Source organism: Plodia interpunctella, chromosome 13 (genome assembly GCF_027563975.2).
Source record: "Plodia interpunctella isolate USDA-ARS_2022_Savannah chromosome 13, ilPloInte3.2, whole genome shotgun sequence".
Lineage (NCBI taxonomy): Eukaryota > Metazoa > Arthropoda > Insecta > Lepidoptera > Pyralidae > Plodia > Plodia interpunctella.
This window is the reverse complement of record NC_071306.1, coordinates 5,258,459-5,282,313: the sequence shown is the minus strand read 5'-3', so window position 1 is coordinate 5,282,313 and position 23,855 is coordinate 5,258,459. Positions and strand designations below refer to the sequence as shown.

The 23,855-nt window shown below is 35.3% G+C and overlaps 2 protein-coding genes across 5 annotated transcripts in view; one reads left to right on the top strand and one right to left on the bottom strand.

Annotated features, from left to right (window-relative positions):
- Positions 1-11,878, top strand: part of prage — a 58,695-nt gene extending 46,817 nt beyond the window's left edge. The window contains exons 4-6 of the mRNA XM_053753188.1: positions 5,138-5,510; positions 8,321-8,506; positions 10,713-11,878. Coding sequence (XP_053609163.1) covers positions 5,138-5,510; positions 8,321-8,506; positions 10,713-10,927 — 774 coding nt within the window. The 3' untranslated portion in view covers positions 10,928-11,878. The remainder of the gene's footprint in view (positions 1-5,137; positions 5,511-8,320; positions 8,507-10,712) is intronic.
- Positions 11,879-12,118: 240 nt separating this feature from the next.
- On the bottom strand, positions 12,119-23,123 carry LOC128674555 (tripartite motif-containing protein 3-like). 4 transcript variants are annotated; one of them, XM_053753178.1, is made up of 12 exons: positions 23,099-23,123; positions 21,212-21,321; positions 19,680-20,317; positions 19,185-19,425; positions 18,590-18,752; positions 18,066-18,242; positions 17,582-17,685; positions 17,159-17,244; positions 16,915-17,073; positions 16,092-16,224; positions 15,577-15,840; positions 12,119-15,489 (listed from the first exon to the last, which is right to left on the bottom strand). In XM_053753178.1, exons 2-11 carry the CDS (start codon positions 21,300-21,302, stop codon positions 15,593-15,595), a joined length of 2,040 nt encoding a protein of 679 aa, XP_053609153.1. In that variant the 5' UTR covers positions 21,303-21,321; positions 23,099-23,123; the 3' UTR covers positions 12,119-15,489; positions 15,577-15,592. The 4 variants fall into 4 exon arrangements, with proteins under 4 accessions (XP_053609153.1, XP_053609150.1, XP_053609151.1 ...); XM_053753175.1 differs by lacking the exon at positions 23,099-23,123 and adding an exon at positions 22,562-23,088; XM_053753176.1 differs by lacking the exon at positions 23,099-23,123 and adding an exon at positions 22,562-23,088 and having other exon boundaries at positions 15,597-15,840.
- Positions 23,124-23,855: the final 732 nt, after the last annotated feature.

The following is a 23,855-nucleotide window of genomic DNA, read 5'->3' as shown; positions in this document are numbered from 1 at the left end:
GTTTATATATTTACAATTACAAAAATAGTTAATAGTGTTGTAGAAAATGCACTTATAAATTCATGAAATAATGAGCTTCTAACTGGATTTGGGTGGTTCGCAGAGCGTTTCGACCGCTGCGGTCGCGCTGTCATAACAATGTTTCAAATTTTAACAACGACAACAATGAGTGTTACTATATGACTGTACATCAATTACTCTGTACTGTAGTAATGTCAGTTTTATGAATGATTGATTTTGGAAATGATTCCTTCTTCAAGAAAATTGACGGATTGTAATGACCGCACAGCCGCAGCGATCGAAACGCTCTGCGAACCACCCATTTGCACGTCGATGTTTACTACTGAAAATGTTTTGTTGTTTAATGAAAGTGCTGGGTAAACTAATTTTGCAATATTGTACTTTTATTGCAATAAACGTGTATTTTCGATTACTGAATCCATTAACAAAATTTATATAAATATTTTAAAAAATTGCATTTAGTAGTGTGTGAAAAAAGACATCATTACCAAATGCAGTACAAAGTAATCTCAGAATTTATGCACAATGTATCAACATTATAATAATTAGTAATTATTACATAAAGGACATTTCTGACAAAATGTTCTTTGTTTTGTTTTCATTTATATCATCACGTCTTTATCACTGAGATGTATGTTCCGTGTCGAAAACAAGATTATCATGTTTATGTGCTCTGTGATGCACAATATGACGTAAATTACTTAAATGATCGTAAGATGACAGTCGTCACACAAAACTGCTGTAAAATGGCCGTGAGCACGTACCACAGCGTGGCTATCACGTAATTTCTGGTCAAGTCAACAAATGTGTCCACTAAATTATGACCCATATTTTTAATCACGATGTTGATGTAACTTTTGTAACCTTTTGGTCTGGTCAAAATATTCGTATGGATCATAACTGTATGTATACGGATGCGAGACGTGGACTCTGACGAAAGAAGAAAGGAAACGGTTGGAAGCGTTCGAGATTTGGTGTTGACGGAAATTAGAAAGCAGGACAAAGAATAAAAATGGAAGAGGTTCTAAACAGAATAGGAGAAAAAAAAAACTTCAACATATTTAATAAGAGAATATGGGAAATGTTAGGATACTTGATATGGCACGATGCCTTCTTTATTTATATCATAGAAGGAAAGGCAAAAATAATAATGAATCCAGGAAGACCAAGATATAGTTACATCAGATATATAATAGAAAAAGTGGGCGTCGTGTTATCAAGAATTAATTATGGAGAGGAGAGGAGATAGAGCAATGGAGTAAACCCCACAGATAAGAGCCTCGCTCTTAAAATATATGGAGATGATTTGGTTAAAGCGGAATTAACGTGATCAAACAAGTAAATGCTGTGAAAGTGTGTCGTGTGCCATGGATGTGTTCCGTCATTGGAAGCTGACTCTTACTGCAATGTCATGCAAAGTTTAAATACTGTAGGATCTTGTCTGAGTATATATTATAAATATATACTCAGACAATTATAATTATACTCGGTATTTGACAAAAATTGTTTATTTAGGACTGGTAAATCACGAGCAATACATTTAAAATACCAACAGCTAAAAAATGGTGGATGACAGCATTTGTTTTTAAAGAAAAGAAACATCGCGCAGGCGCGAGCTTGTCGTCACAGCGCATGCGCGTAGACAAATACAAATACTACCGGTTGTAGAACCAGTGCTGTCCCAAAAAGTTTTAGAATTAAATTGAGGAAATAGAGGGCGTAAATCCATATTTTTGATGGAAACTATAATAATGATATGTAATATCTAAGATAGGCACGGAATATAGAAATATTATAGTATTTGATCACACTCAACATAAAATCTATCTTTTTTTACGGAGCTGCATTCATTCAGTTTCATCCAAATGCTTTACAAAACTTAATAACTGCGTTAAACTTGCAGCTTCCGTCATTCAGTAAAATTATAGACCTAAATAGTTGTAAAATTTCTGAATACAATAACTCCCTATAGTTATCTCGTTTGCTTATGTACTTAAAAAAAGAGAAACAATATTGATATATCTTGTATGTTTTATATACCGACTCGCGGCCTGTCCCAGTTTCGCTCGGGTAAACAAATAAATTATACACCTAAAGGTTTAGGTGTATAATCTTTAGGAATCACAGTATCTATTGGTGAAATCCGCATGAAATTTCGTGCAGTAGTTTTTGAGTTTATCGCGTACAGACAGACGGATTGTTACGTTGCAAACAAATAAAGCAAAAAAAAAATATCATTTGAATCTGACTGGCAGGGGTCTTTGTTTTATATATGTAAGGATGTTTTGTAACATACCCTACCTTGGCAACTCTAGATGCAAAAAAGAGAGAAATAATATAACTTTCATGTACTTTTTAAGGTTTCAATGTTTTGAAATTGCAAAGTTACTGTGAATATGAAGCCTTGTAATTTCAAACACAAAACTCAAAAGCAAGGTTTTTCGTTCGACTGTTGGTTGAGTAATTATGTATGGCTAAATTATTCTGGCACAATCAATCAGAATTGAATGAAACTATTTTTGTGTTCGTTCGTTAAAAAAGTTAGTGTTTCAGCTTTACGGAGGCATTTCATATCATTCATGTGTATCAATGATACACATATATGCGACTAAGTTACGGTACATACAAAGTATAAGGTACTTTGAAGTGAAGGTGTGTATACAAGGTGATTTCTTATACATTGGCATTATTTTATCTACATGCTCAGTCCATGGTACTGAACAACTTTTCCTATTTTCCACAAGTTTGGTTATTTAATTTTATATGATTTCTTTTTTGCGATTTAGGAGTTACCCGGATACTAATAGTTGTTCAGAATCATGGAGCAGCACAAAGTACCTCCAAGTATACTGTGTATAAGTAAGCTAAGTTGAGACTACAATACAATGCTCTTTACGTGCATGATCCTTACATAAGCAAATCACTAATCTATCTGCAGCGCAATGCTCATGGTCGATGATTGTAGTAGCTACTAAGTATTCCTTATGTACACATTCATACATAATTTTGAATTACATAATTATACACTTTACAACGTTAAATAACGTTATGTGCAATTCATTTTATATTTACGTATAGCAATCGTGTACAATGTATTCCTGCTACGATATTGTTTACCGTTTTGCATTTCATTACAATTGGTGGTCGTTCCGAAATGTAGGCAGTTTGTTGTTGTTGTTTGACTTATTATATAATTTAAAATGTGACGTGAAAGTTGTCTTCGTATATATAATTTCTGAATAACATATTATTTATAGGTATTTCAGTGGTGCTAGTAAGGATATTTGAATAGTTAGATCGTAAGAGTTATATATTATGTGAAGTATAAATACCTACTTGTACTTAGTGCGGCATGGATAACATTTAGGTTCCGATATATGCCTGCTTTCAAATGCGTTATATATAACTCTTCCTCGGCCTTCACTTCACCTTTATTTCAACAATACGTTTTGAAAATTAAAAGTTTAATTTTGAAATAATTCGTTGTCAGCTGATATATCTGTCATCATCCCGCGTTTCACATAAGGTCTGAGCTTCATAGAAGAATCTAACAGGTTCTAATACGATCTGTTTCTCAATAAAGTTGCAGATAATCACATAAAACGTTTCGGTAAAAAACACACATAGGAAACTGTTACACGCCTATTTAGCAATAGAGGTGTACTGGCTTCAGATGTTTGATCAATTACGCCAATTTTATAGTAGTGTTTATTTAACTCTTATGATATTTGCGACATCCGCCCTATTTCAATAGAATTGACACTAAAACCGAATTGAAGAATATTTATTAACTTGGAATACCATAGAATTAGAAATTTTGGTTTAACATCACTATTAATTAATTTATGTATTTTAAGCTACATTTTGTCAGCACCTGTACTTAGAATTGTTTTAGTGTGACTGAAGTAGACATAGTACCCAATGTCATTTTATGCAGTTATAAAATGTATTACAGTGATTAAGTATAATATTATAGTACTGACCTTGTGTTTTTGACAATGAACAATTATTCATATATTTTTTAAAGTGATAAAACTATTGTTACTCTGAATGTAATGCAGACAGTCGCGAATCCGTTAGTTTTGCGTTATTCTTGTATTGTGTGTATGTTTTTGCGTGTAAATGCCATGTCATTGTTGCAACGGTAGCCCGATCACAAGATTTCGCTTATTGTAACGTTTGTTCGTGTGAAAAATTATTCCCACCATAGAAAACTCGATATCAACTTGTTTTCTATATTTTCAACAGCGAATACTCATTGTTTCTATATATCAAACAAGCAAGAACTAGTTCCCATATCGATATTGCAAATGACAATATCGGCTGGCTTGATTTTAGGAACTAGGTTTATTTAGCCGGATAATGGTACTAAAAATACTATTTTAATACATTTTCACTGTACCACAAAAATAATTAGACAATGTTAAACAATCCTTTGAGAGTTGAGTTAATTTTGAGGTGTTGCGTCATCCGGGTCACGTTTATGCATTATGACGAACATGCATCTCAAGTAGATGAACTAATGTAAAAAATAAACATTTTATGGAAAATCACGAAACAATACACGAAGCTGACAAGGCACTCGATGCGGGTAGAAGATTAAAAAGACCTTCCTGCAGTACAATAGCTTTGTGTGCACTGCAAAAAATCTTCGACGAGACTGTTGTTCTGTTCCGCCTTATATTTAACTTGCAGTGGCATGTTTTATGATAGGTGTAATAAGATGATACTATACTGCGCTGCTGACGCACCTAAGTGTGCGGACCGCCGCACGCGCAGCCTCGAAAATATTTTTAGCTGCGGAAGGTTCGTCGGTCGTTTTCCTCACTCACATACACCTACATAAAACATGATGCGCCGGCTGCCGGCTGCATCGCTGCATACAATACCAGCTCCCAGATATTACTTATCACAAGATTTCAAGGAATTGCTGTCTGCGCGTTCAACCAATCGCGTTATTCCAAAGATACTTTGAATATACGTTATCTTTTCGGGTCGTCAAACCCATCTAATGAAATAAAAGCTAAAACAATGACTGAGAGATTAAGGTCAATAACACAAAGCATTTATGAAACTAGCTAAAGAGATTTTAATCGCAGTCGTTATTATGTTTCAGGTGCACGCGGATGACGTCGTGGGCTTCGGAATATCGAGCAACGGGAAGTTCATGATGTCCTGTTCTTGTAAGACTGATATGGTTATCTGGGACCTGAAGGGACAACAATTGGATAGGCTGGATACGTATTTGATGAGCACATATTCGGCGAAGATATCGCCGTGCGGGCGATTCGTCGTGGCGACAGGGTTTGCGCCCGATGTCAAAGTGATGGAGGTGTGTTTCACGAGGACGGGGGAGTTCAAACAAGTGGCAAAGGCTTTCGAACTGACAGGGCACACGTCGGGCGTGTATGACGTAGCGTTCGACGTGGACACGTCGCACATCGCCACCATATCGAAGGACGGCACGTGGAAGCTCTACCACACAAAGAGTGAGTACCTACCTATTGAATTATGCGCATATGTTTCACTTATCTTGCAGAGTTTATACTCATATTTTACTGTGTACTGCGTATTTGTATTTGAACACATATGTTTACCGCAGTCAAACATAAATTTTCATAATAATTTACAAATATTGGCCAATGTAGCACACTTGTCTATAGTTAATTTAAGTGACTTGTTTTAATAAATATTTAAATTATGACAGGTTTGTATATTCATAGTTACCTACCTAGATAGCTCTTCATCGTCATAACCAGTTTGTTTAAAAATATAACGTGATATTCGAGTAGGAAAAGTTTGTCTTTAATTTTATCTTATTTCGCGTTCGTTGGAAATGACATGAACATGTTTTTCTATAGTTGAAAATGTTATTCCGGCAGAATAAATAACTTTTTCAATATTTATAACATACATACATAACAATGAATGTTATTGAAATTTAGCAATAAGATTTCGAACTAAATTTATTCAACTGCGCCACTCATTCGACCTTAGCAGTGGCGTGTTACCCGTCAGTTAAATTTTGTCCAATAGCAGAGAATATACTGAGTAGGTACCTAAAGCGCACTTCAGACAATGAAATTGAAAGATTCCAATATATGGTAGACTGCGAACCAAAATGGTAGAAAGTTAGTTCACCTTCGCAAAGTCAATGATCTCGTAATATTTCCAGAGTTGCTTTTATGAGTAATTAACCCTAAGCTATGTGTGTATGAGAACTAAGCAATTACATTCAATATAAGGGCGCGAATCCGAAAGAAAAAACTGATCTGTTTGTTACGTAAGTATATTGGACGAATCATTTAATAAATTTGATGACACCTGAAAGTACTCATCCACTTCATGTTCATCACATCACGCATAATCGCTTTTTTCCCTTATATTATCGTATTTAAGTCTGCGAAAATGAATTTTATCCGAGCATGTATCTAAAGTGTCAAGAAACCCTTAGCATGACATTCGTGTTTGTAAACAAATACACGTGTTATGAAGAGTTATCTAAATGTTTTAATAAATACTTGACCCGCTGACTACTTCGTTACGGCTTTGGAAAATGCTTTCTCGTGGGAAGACTATAATTGGAATTAAAAATATTCAATAAATACATGATCATGAACAAATAATATATTGATGATGATTATGTATACGTAAGTATATCAAATATCTACCAAATCGGTCCAGTAGTTTCGGGATAAAACATTGTAAAACAAACTGTTTTGGAATTTTTTATATTAGGCTGGTTGAAAAAACAAAACATCCGACTTTAAGCTGTTTGATGTTATGTTAGACTTTGAATGTAGACTTAGAAAGCTATAGACCCCGTCATATCTTCCATTTCGCTTATACAAGATATATGCGTTATGAAATACATAAGAAAAAACGTATAAGAACGAGAGAACGTTTTGTCCCTCTCTCATCACGTGCCGCCCTGCCCAATATACATTTGTATGATTAGCCGGATTGGACGGGGAAATTACCTATATGAAAATATTTTATCTCATTTGATTACACTCCGTGGTGCGTCGTCTATAAAGTTTTCTAGGTCTTTGCTTTTTGTGTAAATTTGTGTAAAACGCACTAAACCTTAGTTTTTCTAGTTCACTATGAAAATATATTGGTGATGGCGACGTCAGTGACGTCACATAGATTTTCTTCATCAGGTACATAACCTACGTAAATGCAGAAAACCATGTCACCTTTTTTGCGATGTCGAATAAAAAATCACGTCACAACATCAGTGTCAGTAACCCAATAATGTTTTGTTCCTAAAATAGTGAATGCCAAGTATGTTTAGGAGGATTTTTGTATGTTTAATTGCCCATATTGTAATTATCGTAAAAAATGTGCGAAATGGTGTTTACGTCTTTCCGATAGGTAGACGACTTTAAAATAACTTTTTTATATATTTAAATTATTATTCTTTGTTTCCGTTTGCGTTCAATAATAAGCTTATTGCTCGTGTATAAAATGACATGTATAAATGAATACACATAATGAAACACGACACTATTTCTTAAATTTTTTTATTAATACGCTTTTCGACTCCCCACATTTGTGACGTCACTTTTGTGCCACTGTCATACAAGCCCCATATAATTTTTGTTTTCGACACATGTAAAGTGTCTGATTTGACTGGATGGATTTTAAAGATTTTATAAAAAGGAATGTTATCCTTTACACGAGCATCACTTGATATAAATAGAAAATAGAAGATTACAGTTAATAAGGTTCTAACATAATGTACAGGTGGGCGCGCAACAGGTGGGCGTATCGTGTATGGCATTTGAATTAGTAACCTTCGGTGTATTTTTAGGACGACGTCGGAAATGTTTTGTGACATAAATATAATTTTATTTTCAAAGAAAACCCTTTGTATTGTTTTGAGTTGACAAAACAATCTAGTGGGTCATACAAACCCCATATAATTTTTCAAAAAAAGATTTTCATTTATGACATCTGTGATGTTGAAGATATTGTAAAATGAATCAATGTGACTGTTGAGTGTTGTACATTTACTTCCTCTCTCTCTCCTATCTGAACGTCTTCCTGATTAATATCATGACTGTGAGGCCTCGAGGCACGGGGCCGCTTATATGTTTCGAAGATCAGTTATGCTTTGATAATGGTGTCGTCGCCTATTTCATTTTCATCCCATATTTGCCTTGTACGACATCCACAAGAGGATATGGTGCTGCCTAAGTATTTAGTCTATGTCCTATTCTAGGGCGGGAACCACGCCACTGTAATTTATTGTTTACAAAAAAATTTAACACTTGTATTTTAAACAATTTTTCAGTCGAGTATTCACGCGGTGAGTCGCCCCACGTGCTAGAAACTGGCACCTACACACAGACGGCCAACCCGCCGCACATCGCACTGTCTCCCAACTCCGAAGTGCTGGCCGTGTCAGTAGACTCCAGTGTCGAGTTCTACGACACTTACACTGGGAAACTGTACGACACCGTGGAGAATGTCTACACAGGTATCACAACTTCAATACACTTAATTGAAATTTTCAATTAGTCTACCATTTTTCTTTGTGAAAATATGTACATACAATTTTCTACGTCAGGTAGGCGCCTAAGCGTACAGAACCTAAAGTGCTGGCTTTATGATATCAAGGAGCATATGCGTGTTTAATAGTCAGTCTGACTACTAAGGATGCCGAAGTTCGTGTGATGTGGAGAGGAAAAAGTAGGAAAGCGGAACCTGGGCGGCTCCTACGTAAGCGTTACCGGTTTCTACTTCAGCTGGAAACACAGAAAACTTAGATGAGAGAGAGAGAGAAGCGCCTAAACGTACAATATTTAGTCTATATTAACCAAAATAAAAAATAAAACAAATAAAATAAACAAAATAAAATTAATTAATTCAATTACTTTATAATAAATATGTTACTTAAAAATTTGTTATTTGTAAGTACCAAAATTTTAATTTTATTGTAATTAATAAAAAATGAAAATTGTAATTTTTTTATGGGTCATTATGTGCCTGAAATAAATAATTTTTATTTTATTTTAAACGTTATATTAAAATAAAATAAGTTCGGAATTTGATTTAAACATTATAGTGGCTCATGTGCACCATTGAAATATGTATAATGAGCGTGCATGTCCCGGAATAGTGAAGTGCTGTCGACCTGATTTCGAAATCAAACGTTTTTACTGACCCATACTTGATGAAGACTAAATTGCGATGTTGATAACGCATGACTATTTTGACCGCCTTTCAGATAGCAATGGGTGTTATCACTTGATCGTAACAATTAAAATGATTTAGTTCGCTGTTCCTAATTACTTTCTACTCATTTCTAATTAAAATAAGTTTTTTAGCTTTTGATGTTGTCAGGGAGATTATTGCATTCAACGTGGGACAAATCATGTCCGTCCGTTGAGGACTTCGCACGTCTGGAGCCTGGATAAACCGTCACAATAATGCATTGTCATCCAAACTAAACATGTCATCCAAATAAAGTACAGTTTAATCGGTTGAAGATATCTGCTTCAAACGTGAGTTGTAAGATTCCACTCGAGACATAGGGACATACATAGTTACATTGCAAGTAAAGATAAAAGCTTGTACGTAAATATGGTTAAATTGTCCAATCTATACTATTATTATAAAGAGGTAAGCGTTTGTATGTTTGAGGCGAGTAATATCCGAAACTAGGCGACTACCGAGGTGAGTAATATCTCAAAATTCCCTTGGGAGCGAAGCCCCGGGTAACGTCTAGTATCAATATAATTTGATTCAATATATAAATAACAGTACATCAATAGTCACCCGTTTATAAATATTTATTTTCTAAATTCATAATTATGCAACATTTTTACCTACTGGAATATTTGAGCAGCTGGTTTTTCTAAGCAAAACGTGTCACAGAAGGAAAATGATGTTATTTGCCTTGTCTAACAACACAGCTCATGACGTGAATGGTTGCCGTATACATAGTGCTTATGAATCATTAAATTAATTTGATGAGGATATTAATATCTCATAATAAATTAACGTCATTAATAATCACAGACTAATATGCATCAAGATATAAGACTATATTACTAGACTAGACTAACTACCCGCGGGGTTTTGGGGTAGAGAAATACTGTAAATAAAAAAAACTTTTTGGTCATAAGTTGTAGTTCGTGGAACATAATTTTTTGTTCAACCAAATTTTGATTGTAGTTTTCTCAAAAGATTTTGACACCCAATGATCCTAGGAATTGCTTTCTTTGAAGATAAAAAGCAAAAGCGGAGAGTCCCTTTGACTCAGACATTTAGATTTACAATGAAAGTTAATTGGATCGAGGCTATGTCGCTCTGTCACTGAATTATTGAAGCTCGTTTCAAGGCATCGTTATCGACCGACCCTTAGTACTTGTACTATGAACATGTGGCAGCAATATGTGCACCTACGAATATACAAAAATCGAACAATCGACATTGCTTATCGAGTTTTTTATAGTGGGCGTAATGTTGAGGTATTTGTAAATAAGATTCGGAAGGACATATTTGAACCACAAGAGAATATTAATGAGTTTCACTGCTATTTTCCTTGATTAATTTTTACATATATATTTATGTTAATGATAATGTGTGGAAATTTGCAGTGAAACTCATAATCATAATCTCACATATAATAACTTCCTTATTTTTGCTCACAAGATTAACATTATTTTTTATATTTACAGGGTTAATAAATTACATGAAGTTTGATGCTAGCGGAAAATATTTGTTCGTGTGCGGCGACCGAGCCGTGAGGGTGTTCCACAACGTGTGCGGGTACCACACCACGATCAGCAGCTGCACCCGGCTGCTGGGCTCCAAGCAGACGTCGGCCACCGTCGAGCGCCTCAAGAAGACCATACAAGACTGCAAGGAAACCTTGGCTACGTTCGGGAAGTGAGTTACGTATTATCGGTACATTTCCGTTGCACGCGCGAACTTGATGTTGGATTGATTATAACGCTCCACAAATTAAAATTATTTTAAAACTTATTTTTGATATCACTATACCTACCAAACTCGACTGCAGGAAAAACTTGTCGATTGACAATGTTTATATGTTTTATACCTGTGTTTAAATGATTTGTTTTATGCATGTTGTTGGGTTCGCACGTCCGACGTAAAAACATTTCTCGTCATGAGCATTTATTTTTGTATGTATTGAATCGTTTATTAAACAACTATTTTTATACGTTTAGTTAGGATTTTAAAATATTCTTAGGTCACAAATATATTAAGGATAAACTGATCTCTGTCCAATTAAATTTTAATATTAGTTGAATAGGTATACAAAGCCTATGACTTTTTTTTTCTGAAAATGTCCGACCATTATTATTCTTTTCTTTAGGTTTATTTAGATATCTATTGATTTGTTTGGATTTATTTACCTGAGAGTATTTGTAAATATAAATACATTGCATGTTATATTACTTGTAATATTGGAAGTATTATCATTAATTAATCAGTATTTAAAGGAACCGGCTGATGCCATTTTTGCGAAATGTGATTTATTTTTTAACAGAAAAGGTATATTCATTATCTTTTTTATTAAAAAAGAAGATTAATTTCCTTTATCTACTCTCGTAACCAAATTAAATTAACAAGACTGGTGTTAATGACTCAGGATGAAAAAAATATGTTTATATTCATTTCGCGAAAGTGATGTCTGCGACATAAGTAGAGTCCAATGCCGATTGATTGAGCTTCATATTCTAGATATTTTGCATTTTAAATTACCTAGTGTTAATTTGATGCTGTCATACAGAATTTAATTTAGTAATCGATGATCACAACTTTATCGATTTCGTCAATTATTGTAATAACAGAAAATAAAGACTTGCATTTAAACTTTTCATGTGTTTTATTTAGAATAATTAATAAATTAAATATATTGATGGTATCAGAGCTATATGCATTTGTAATCAGAAGCTAGATCTGTCAAGATTTATCAATGAAATTGTTTTTTTCTGCATGTGTGGCGTTATAGTTACAAAATTGTATGTGTTCATGTGATAGTGCGTCACGCCAATCGTTAATCAAATTACATTTTGCCCGTCTCTGAGTGGTATTTAGTTCAATGAAACAAATAAAATAGCTTTTCACATTTTATTGTGTTCTGCACAACGTAACATTATAGACAATACACTGAGATACTCTGTGATTTTTTTAAGTACAGTTTCACAGCTTTTGATAAAATAGAATTTGCTTTTTGAGTTTGCTTTAATAATAAGCTTTAGAATCAATTCCCATTATTTTTCAAAAATACTTTCTTTTGGCAAAATACATTTTAAAAGTAACACAAATTAAATCAGAAATGCTTAGTTTTAGATGATACTATTGAATTTATAAAATCATATCTCTCTTATAATAAATAATTTTCTACTTTTGTACCAATATGCTGTTTTCACTGACATTAACTGGAACTTTTACCTCGTAACAATCATCGACCTAACTTAAAGTAATTCGTGTGAACGTATAAATGCACACGTATGAGAAAGGCAGTGAAGAATAGTTTGTGACAAAACTAATTTATCTTAACGTGTTCTGTGCGTTAAGTGATTAGTTTACAGAAGTTATCGCAATTTCGAAACTGTCTTAATACTGAAATAAAGCAATTAATTCAATAGATATTGATCGATTGTCTATAGAACTTCGTGCAGGGTGTAAATTCTGCTGTTTCATTTAAATCGCGTCTCAATAATAGTTCTAATTTATACGCAATAAGAACGACTATTGAGACGCTATTAACTTTAGCAGAATAGACACCCAGATTATTTCGATTACTCTAGCAATTACAATGGCAAACGATATTTTGTAAAGAGTTTAGTTTACATACTTTATCACCACATTCACACGTTATACAACAATCAAACAATGGATCGATAGAATGGTTCAAACATCTGGCTCGAGTGATCAAAGGGACCGAAGTAAACGCAAAACCACACAGTTGATTCTCATTCGTCTACAAGCACTAAACACAATATCGGTAACTATACAGACATACTGTTTGATTAAGCCATTATGTATTTTGTTTTGACATACTCTCAAACTACTAAATAGAACGTAATTTCGTAACGTAATATGAATAAGTCGACACGTACGTAGGGTAGGTGTATAGGCCCAAGTTATGCACTGGTAAAAATATTAGTATGAATAGTTTATTTACACAATCTGTCGTTCTTGTGAACCCCTTTATTATGCTTTACTTTTATGATCCACTGCAATAACTATTTCGAAAAATGCGTTGATTAATTTCTTGAGTCCTGCTTTAATTTGAAGTAGAGCACAGACTATAAATACTCTAAATTCGTTTAATGTGCTTATTTACAATATCTGGTAGGATAGACATTTTAGTACTTTTATATTTACATGTAGTATTTTGTGAATAACCAATTTTGAGATAATATAAAAAATATCTACATAAAAAGACAATATTCAAATGTGGTATAGATTAACCAATCTATTGGAATTAGGATTGCGCGTTGCCATTAACAAGGTAGATTTGGAAACAAAAAAACATTATTCGCCGGCGGAATGTTCCAAACGAATACAAGATGATAAAGGGGAGGCCTTTGCCCAGTATTAAACAGGCTACATAAAAATTACCTTAGCGTCAGCCCACTAAGAGCAAATAATTTCTGAGAGCACTGCATTATCAACTTTGTCTGTTGATAGATGGTGCAGATTTAAACGTCACAAGTGAGACTCGACGACTTAATTTTTTTGAATATTCGCACTGTATTTCAGTTTTCTCAGAAAATAACTAGTATTTTACGCTAACTTTTATTTCGCACTATACTATATTGGGTCTATGACAGTGACTAAAAATAATATGGTGTTAACGGATAAACTACACATTTCATTTTTAAATAACGACTATTGAACATTATATTATGAACTTTACAACTAAATAACGTAGCCTCGTTCGTAGTGATAACTATTATAACAGTTAATTGTAACACTTTGATGTTAAACGTATTCTGCATCTACTGTTATATTACAATTAATATTAATATTTTAAATATGATTAAGTAGTATAACAGTTGTCTCGATTGACGGTGAAAAACACGATGTTATAATAAAAAAAAATGCTCACTTGAGATTATTATTACACAGTGTCTACAGATATGAAGCCATGGTGAAAATAACTTCACCGATTGTAGCTTATTAGGACTGATGGCGGAGTATTTATATTTCGATGGGATTACTTTAGTCGATGTATCTATAAAATATTGCTGTTCAAGTACATATTTGTTTTAAATATCGCACAAATGTATTACATATCACGGACATATCAATTACTAACATTATACAAACAAAACATATTTAAGCCGTAATCATTCCTTTATTACATCGCCTTATTTTGAATTGACCTTCATTTTTGACTAATTAAATCATTTTATATCTCTTTCTAACGCATTTTCAAGTCTAGTTTCTAGCAAAATGGAAGCAATTTCTCATGATATGGTGTTATATAGTCCCATTGAGCAATTTAATAATGCACTTTTTGTTACATATGATATACGTAATTTATATGAGAAAAACTATGATAAATGATACTAATTTGTTCTTGAATTCGAGATACTGCAATTAAGCAGTTAAAATCACAGATAAAAAAGCCCATTACGCGATATGTACTGGGCAGTAAGTGATATTCGAAAATTACAATTAAATATTAAATAATGTGGCGCCATGATTTAAATATTATTTCTTTCGTCTTACAAGAAACAAACTGAGCTAACTACTTTTTGAGAATTTCTTGATTGAAAAATGGTGTGATTGATGATTACGTTCAAACAACATGGCCAACAAATATTGTCGTGAAGTCTTACCAAATGAGATTCCTCCGATTTCCCCTTAAATATATATTATTTATTAGTGATTAATTTTCAATACAAATAAATGCCACTGTTGTACGACTAGTTAGATACAAGTAATTCGCCAATAAAAAATTTCGAGTCATTACATTTTAACATATATAAAATGAGATGAGTGACTTCATCTTATTAAAAACAAAACAAAAAATATAGAAAAACCGAAATGTGACCTGTACTTAAAGGTAATAAAGGTACAGTCGTCAAAACAATGCAATAACGTTGACTTAGTCTTATGACTATAAGCAGTAGCCTGCTTTTCTGACGTTAAGTGAACTAGTCACAAAATCATATAAAAATCAGTCGTAAGTCAAAAATATACATAATTAACACCGAGTAAACTCGACATAAAAAAAAATAGAAACAAACACATAGCTTAGCCGACTTAATACGAAATAAATACTGTAAGTACTATGGTTATCGTAGGATAACACAGCGTACGCCGCTAACTTTGGTGCAAATGCTTTTGCTCGCTGCGTGCGATGTATGGCCAACAGTTCGTTTCCATTATAATATTGGACTAGCATGAAATTCGATAACGATTCGCCATACGGCGTCAGGCTTTCCTCCTCGGTTGACGCACTCCACTCTGAAATAGAAAAGTCGAATGTGACGAATGAGAGGAATATAAAAAGAGGAATCTAAAAGGACAATTGAAATAAAAAGTAGTAGTGACCGTGCAGCATCACCAATCACCAGTAGCTGTGCAGCCGCAGACAGTCGGCGGCGAGGTCGGCCAGCAGCGCGCGGCGGCCGCGCAGCACCGCGAGCCCCGCCACGCGGCGCGGGCGGCGCTCGGCCAGCTCGCAGGCGGCGAGCGCGCGCCCGCCCTCCGCCGCGAGCACACACAGCGCCGCGCGCCCGCGCACCGACCGCGCGCACACTATGCGCAGTCCGTGCGGCGACTCCTCCAGCGCTATGCCGCCGTAGCCGCCGCGACCTAACGGATATATTAAACATACTCAAACATATACAAATAATGTTTCGCCGCTCGCTGATAAGTATTTGATAACATGTTCGCTATAAACTTTCTACAGGTAGTTAGGTCCAGTTTTCACACTTCACAAATGGATAGTATGTTTCCTAATGAAAGTTTAGGTATATAATCGAACAGTTTGAAACAATGTGTTTCGCAAATGTTAATGTTAGACGTCAATATGTATAATAAAGAAATTTGAATTTGAAACTGACCTTTAGGCACTGGTGCAAATGTGTTTTTGAGATTCCCCTCCAAGTCGTATATCTTGACAGCAACATCTGCCACAACGAGCAAGTCCTTTGTCAGCGCCAGACCGCCCACAAGACCCAGTTCGCCGCTGCCAATCTGAAATTCAATTAATTTTATTTGACATTGCACGTATCACTTTGTTAGCTATTTATTTATTGTTGTATACATTTTATATTTATTCTTTTCATCGGCTACACATTTCGACGAACTTTGCGGATTCGGTATACATTACTGGTATTTCATTGCGGTAAAAACTTTCACAGGAACTACACAATATTCATGCATTCGTGTCCTGATTGCGGCGATAGTGTGAGCCGGTATTAATTTATATTAAATTCATGCACACTGACGCCACCATTGAAATTTTATAAATCGTCGATAGACAACGCAGAATTGTATGAAGTTTTGATGTGCGACAACACACGTCCGCATATAGAAACCTATATAAAACAACGGAGCACGACGGAGATGCAACGTACTGCATTTTCGCAACAGAGCGCCACTGAGCAATTATCTACTTCACAGGTTATAAAATAAAATACATATAGATATTTAATTATTGTATTTGGTTTATTAATGTCACTTTAAATTATCAATTGCTTATTAATTATGAGATTTACTTTTTTTAGACTCATAATATATTAGGACTGTTTTATGACTAAAAATCCGTGACGTCACGATAAATTACTGTCATACAAGCAATCCATAAAAAACTTTTTGACTTTAGACAAAAGTATCTGATATGGGTAGAATAATGCTAGGCAGTTAGTAGCGCACTGCACTGACCTCCCGCAGAATGTGGCCCCTGTCGTCGAACAAGAAGACGGCGCGGGCGCCGTTGTCGGCCACCGCTATGCGCCGGCAGCTGACGTCCGCCGCCACGCTCACCGGCTCCACCAGCCGCTCCGAGCGGATGCTGCGCAACGTCGTGCCTTCTGTGTTCACCTGCCATTTCAAACACGGTTATAAAAATTACATTTTTGGCACAAGCTTCTATTGTCGACACCTTTTATAGTATGTGAGTCCCTACCTCGGTTATAGTTCGCGTCCTCCAGTTGACCACTACAATCCCGTCTGCCGTGACCGCGATGCCGGTACAACTCCGACCAGCCAAACCTGAAATTTATATAATATTCTTCATCCACCTAGGTGTGGATTTTTAGCAAATAATTAATTTTAAAAACCTTCTTTTTACGCCGAAATTTAATAATAATTCATACAACATCAATATTATTTAAAATTCTTTCGTAGTTGACTGAAACTGAAGTTTAATTTCGTAAAAATGTTATATTTGATATAGGTTGTTACAAAATACTTATACACATAAATTGGTAGTGGTAAGATACGGTACCTTGGGTAGATCCTTTGTGCGATAATCCAAGTTAATATAAAGTATTTTACGAGAAAAGGAATAGCCGGATTTTTGAGCGGGTACAAGCTTAATTAAACTTACCTTCATTGATGATATCTGTTTTAAATGCAAACGTTTCATCATCGAGCACTTTGACCCTGGAGTTCCCGGCGTCTAAAACGTAAATTTCTCTGCGCTTGGGGCATCTGTGAACGAAATTATTAAACAAATTTAACATTCGCTTTCACGGTCATCGTTTAAATAGATTTGTGTATATTAAAATCAGAGCAAGTTTGTAAACATTCAGCATTACAATATCCTTTATTTTTACTGTGCATTATGTTTTGAACGGTATTCATAGTTACTAAACAATCTAAATATTGAAAATTGAATAATGTAATTTAAATCAAGCTCCGACTATCGGCATAAAAAAATACCTGTACTTAAACTTATCTTATTATATAAATCTTTTTCCAAATTTTTAAACTTCCGCAATGTAAGTATGAATTAACTGCCAGTATATTTACTTATCTTAGCATTAAAAAAAGAATTACGTTTTACGGCCAATTATTTAAAAAAATGATACCTGGCCAGTGCCACGGGTTGGCTGAGCTGGTGTTTGCCGGTGCCGCGGGAGCCCCACACCGCCAGCGGCGCAGCACTGGCGAGTACAGTCGCGCGCAGCGGCGAGTCGCGCACGCCGCGCGCGAACACCAGCACGCGCACGCACAGCGCGCCCGCTGCCCACGGCCGGAGGGTGATGCTGGAATTTGTGTTCCGATCGATCTTGATTATGCTTGGAGTAAGTCGTCATTAAGTATGGGAAACTGTATACTTTTTGTTATTTGTATCTGTATGCTGTACATGTCAGAAAATAAATAAATAATGAATATTATCTTTAGTTTCTCAAATTTCAAAATGTCCTAGATTGAAGCCAACAACCAACCTCAGTTTTATGTATTTCTTTTTTCGCGTACCGGTTGACTGAAAGATAGATTACTTCAGGGGATAAGTTCGCCGTCGCTATAGGTTTTCTAATTATAATTTTGAAACCTTTTTTCTTTGCATTATGTTACGTGCAATAAAAACAAATAGTTGTGTTCGTCTGACCGGTAGAGTCCCGTGTCCTGGTCGGTGACGGCGACGGGCAGCGGCGCGCCGTCCAGCGTGGCGGCGGCTGTGACGGGGTCGCCGCCCGTGCTGCGCGGCTCACCGTGGTAGTCCACCGTGCGCAGCACCACCACCACCTCCAGCCCGCACACGCACGACGATTCTAACATCCATATCCATGTCAATACACACTATACAACGAAGTCGCTTCCCGCCGTCTGTCTGTCCCTATCTATAGAAAACTATTAAAACTACGCAACGATGCGGGTTTTTTTAATAGATTCGAGTGACTCAAGCGGACGGTTCAGATGTATAATTTATTGTGTTTTTATCCGAGCGAAGCCGGGACGAGCCGCTAGTTCAATTATAAAAAAATTAAATAATTTATTTACTTTTGTAATAATAAGAAATCAAAATCCTTCATTCAACTTCGAATGATATAAAGCACTTATTGACATCAAATATTTACTTAAACTAAGTTTACTGCCACCTCCAAAGCACAGGTGTAGAAGTGGCGACAAACTTGACCGTAGCTTTTTCTATAAAGATGTCAATTAACAAATGTGCGACTTAAAACACAGAGATAAACGGTTACCTAGCTGTAAAGTGCAGAGTCCAGGGAAGGTGGTGCTGGTGCGGACTCTGCCCAGGTCGGCCAAAGACTCGGCGAATCTCTGCTGCGCGTCGTTGTGAGCGAAGTCGACGGCTAGGAAGGCGTTCTCCCTGGGCTCGGCGAGCGCAGCCGCGTCGCCGAGTCTAGCGCCTAAGGCCGCCGCGCGGCTGCTCACTTCACGGACCTCCACCTGCTGCTGGAGCCCTGAGCATTCTGCTTCCACCTGGAACATTCATCAGGAAGAAAACGTGGTTTTGTTTACTTTTTCAGCAATGTTACCAGTTCATGCATCTTCTTGGCAGTGGTCGTTCCGTAATACTAGTTGTTTATAGCTTTTAGAGAAATACTATGTGATTTAAATTTGATGAGAAAAAGTGCCTGTGAAGGTCCGATTTCTCAATAAATGCTTTGATTTGTCTTTAGTTTGATAGTGAATTAAATGATTGGTGGTTTAAGTTTATATGCTGGTGATATTACCTTTGACTTTTCAGCATCAATAAGCTTCAATTGCTCCTCTAACAGTTTCCGTTTATGCGTAGCGGCAGCCGCTGCGGCAGACTTTAGCTCACTGTGTCGCTTATCAAGCGCCGATCTCAACTCTGAAAAATGTCTGTCGATCGCTTCATCGGCAGCCGTGGCGGCCGCTTCCAGCCTTCTCAGTTCATTCGCCACAGCATCTCTGGCGGAACCCAGTTTACTGAGGCACTCATTCGCTCTATACAATAATATCTCTGACATTCGTTTTAACGCTATAGAAAATGGTACGACGGTGTGGTCACAGGGAGTGTCGCTATGTGGGCCGTCTGCACAATGCCTGCAGAACACACAGTCACAAGTTTCACAGAAAAGCAGTTCTCTTCCGGGGTGCGAGCTACATTGAGGTATGACTTCGCGACGTTGTCTTGCCATTAGATCGAGTAGTTGGTTGACGAGGAACGAAGGGGGCAGAGCGGGCACTCCCCCGCGGGGTATGGTGATGAGTTCGCGGCATATGGGGCATCTGAAGCTGCCCGCGTCCCGGGTTTGCGAGGCGGCTATACGAGTGAGACAGTGCAGGCAGACTGTGTGGGAACATGGCAGAAGTTTGGGCGTATGTTCTCCTCCGTCGTATGTGCCTGCAAAAGTATAGAGTAATTTCTATTCAGTCATTACTTATTTTTATACAATTTATACATAGCCCATCACTTATCTACCGCATTATCGATGTTAGACATAAGAACAGAATTTTAATTATTTAGAACAAGATTTATATTTCGTGTCTATTGTACAGCGAACTCATAAATTGACGACGACGAGCGTGAAGCTAAACCCACAAAATATTTAGGGCACAGCAAACTCATTACTACTCATTAACACATATATACTAGATTGAAATGTCAAACAACATGCAAGGTGTAACAATGTAGCTAGATAAAGTACAATTTTTGCTCGACAGAAACCTCGAAAATACTATAAAGTTAAATATATACCTTTTTTACACACAGGTTGAGATATTATAACAGAAAACAGTATTATGTAAGGATAGAAGTGAACATCAATATATGTACATTTTTCCTGTTAGGTATAGCTTATTTCCTAGAGGTTAATGTGATTAAAAGTAATTACTTTGGTAAATAGAATATTATATATTGGTAATTGAACAATAAGTACTTATTTCTTAATATCTCTAATATCATTCCTGCAGCTATTGCTAATATAAGATGTTACTTTTCTCAATATACATATAAAAAGTCCAAGTTTATGCATTTTCCCTTAAGTAATGTGAAATTGTGAATATACAAATTTACTTTCACATATTTAAAATATTTCACACTAGCTTTTGTCCGCGACCTCGCATGCTTAAATTATTACACAAATTCTTCATCATGACATGACCTACCCTATGCATTAGCAAGAATGGCATGTCCATCAAACAGACAATCATGTGCGGATAGAGTCCCCATTTAATTATGTAGATAAAATGTTAAGGATAGAAGCGGAGTGTTAGTAGTAAGATGTACAATACTTACATAAACATGTGCCACAAGTGAGGAAGCTCTCGTTGAAGTCCTCATAGTTGATGGAGACGGTTTCGACGAGCGTGGAACTCATGCTCGCCATCCCGACGCCCAGCCGAGAACTGCATAAAATACATGTATGTTTGAACTCATTCATTCAAAATCTTGAAAGTATTTGAATGAAATTTGGCACAAGGTTTAAATGTAACTTAGAATAGCACAAATGGTATCCCAAAACTTGCCACCAAAGTGAAGCCCCAGGGCCCCACCAGTTCATTCATCTTATGCACTGGCAAATAAATCAGGAATTATGCCCATGTATACCAAATTTGTATGCAGCGCAAGGGTCTTAAATTGTATTTAAAACAAGAGTGACTAATATAATTTGACCTGTATAAATAAAAACAAGGTATTGAGCTTAAGCTAGATATTCCGTTCAATTTGGTGTGTTACTTATTATGTATAAAAATGTAAGGTAAAATAAAAAAATAACTAAAGACTTACATTGAAATGACTACTATTGGATCACAAACTTTGAGCACAAAGCCACTATTAAATTTAATTATTTCATGCAATGCAAAGGTAATGAGATCCCAGACTAAATTTCATGATTCACCAATAACTGTTGCTCTGGATTCTACAGTACCACAATTGGATAATGAGCATAATTAATTTAACATTCATCATTCTAATTAAAACAATTTACTTATTTGGGTAATTAAACTCCTTTTATGTCATATTATGATAATAAACATTAATGGTTTGAATCCTCAATAAAGCAAAATTTCCTTTTTCACATTTGCTACAAGTATAATACTATTGAAACTAAGTTCTTAAGGTTTTTAACTCCTGTAAAACCATGTTAAGGATATGAATTTTATTGTTAATATTTTTTAACATCATAATTTTATAATTTAACTAACATAAATGTAATAACTTAAAGCAAGTCTATTTTTTTATGTGTAAAGCAATAGACCTATGATTTATTCACACAAATTTCACCTATGCAAAGTCAAGTTATTATTATTTTAATATATATAGTTGGAATCATTAGTTCAGTAATCATTATGCCAGATTATCTATTCAAACACCTTGAATTGAGACATTGGTGTAACCAATTTAAGACTCTAGATAAGATAGGGCTGAGCTCACTTATATAAAGCTCATTGACCTCACACAATAAAAAATATTGTCTTCTGGTAAATATAAACAATTAGTTGCTCCCAGATAGTATAGGGTGGAAAAAGCTATTTATTAGGTTCAACTTTAACTAAAACGTGACTACTATACGTGAAATGAAAGCACTTATGCAGTGAAAAATTATTGAATAAAAATATAATAAAGAAGACCCAAAATACTTACAGGAAAGAACAACAATACATGGACGTGGTATCTAAAATCAATCACAGACACAGCTCAGTCTGTAAATCTCATTTTAGGAGTGAATAAAAACTTGTGATTTAATAAAATTCTATGGTGATTTAAATATTTTAATTTGGAGAAACTAGTGCACCGAAAACACGATAACAAAATCAACACTCACGGGAAATTATATAAAATCTTGACGCAAGCACATTTAAGTACTACTATACAATTTGCTAAAGCATTAAATAAATTGCTGCGATTCACAAAACAATGTAAAAACGCGCTTTCGTAATCGATCGATATGTAATAGGAAAACTATTCTCATGACAAAGGAACTTCATTAAAATATTTTCTACGGTGGTATGACATTACTTTTGAAAATAATAACATAACACTGCACTTTGATTAATATCAAATTACTTAAATTTTGTTTTTACGAATTAGACATGATGGCTTCCGTCTAATATTTATAAAACCAAAACTATTTTCGTCGTCCATTAACCTTACCACCATAACATCGAACTGTCAACATACATCTGTCATTTTCATTCGGCGTTCGGCGGGGGCGGCAGCTAGTGAAGCAATGAGTGAAGTACATACTAAAACTTATCGATGTGCATAATCGACTAATCTTTAAATCGAAAATTTCTTCACCATTCGTTTCATAACTTTTAAAACGCTTATTTTTAAATCCAGATTCATCCAATCCACTATTTAATTAAATTATGTATTAACTTCGTATATATAATAGTCACATTCACAATACTAGATACAAAGTACTGCACTGCATAGTACTAGAGAGAATATTCCGACTACACTACGGCTTTCAAGATAACTAGTGTTGTCAAAATAGATTTCCTTACACTTACTACGGATATGTAGAATGAGTAGGTACTGATGAAATCTAACTAGGCGATTCTTCTAAAATGATAAATAACAATTTCATACAAATTTTAAACTATCCGTAACTTTTCGTAAATTTGAAATGAGTGCACAAATTTATATAAATAAATAAATTTGTGGAGTAAACTATTTTATTTACAGTTAGCGTCAAACTGTCTGGTCAGAGGAGGGTCAGAGTAGGTACCTGAAATTAATTTGATAAAATGAGATAACTTATAAGTATGTAAAGTCATCCAGCATAACCTAAATTTACAATTTTATTACCGCAGCATAATGATCCATGTAGGGTAACTTGATATGGAGTCGAATGCACGTCGCTTGAATCATAAAATTAATAGCACACGCGGTCTTCAGTATTATCTATAGCTTTATACCTGCAGCTAAGATT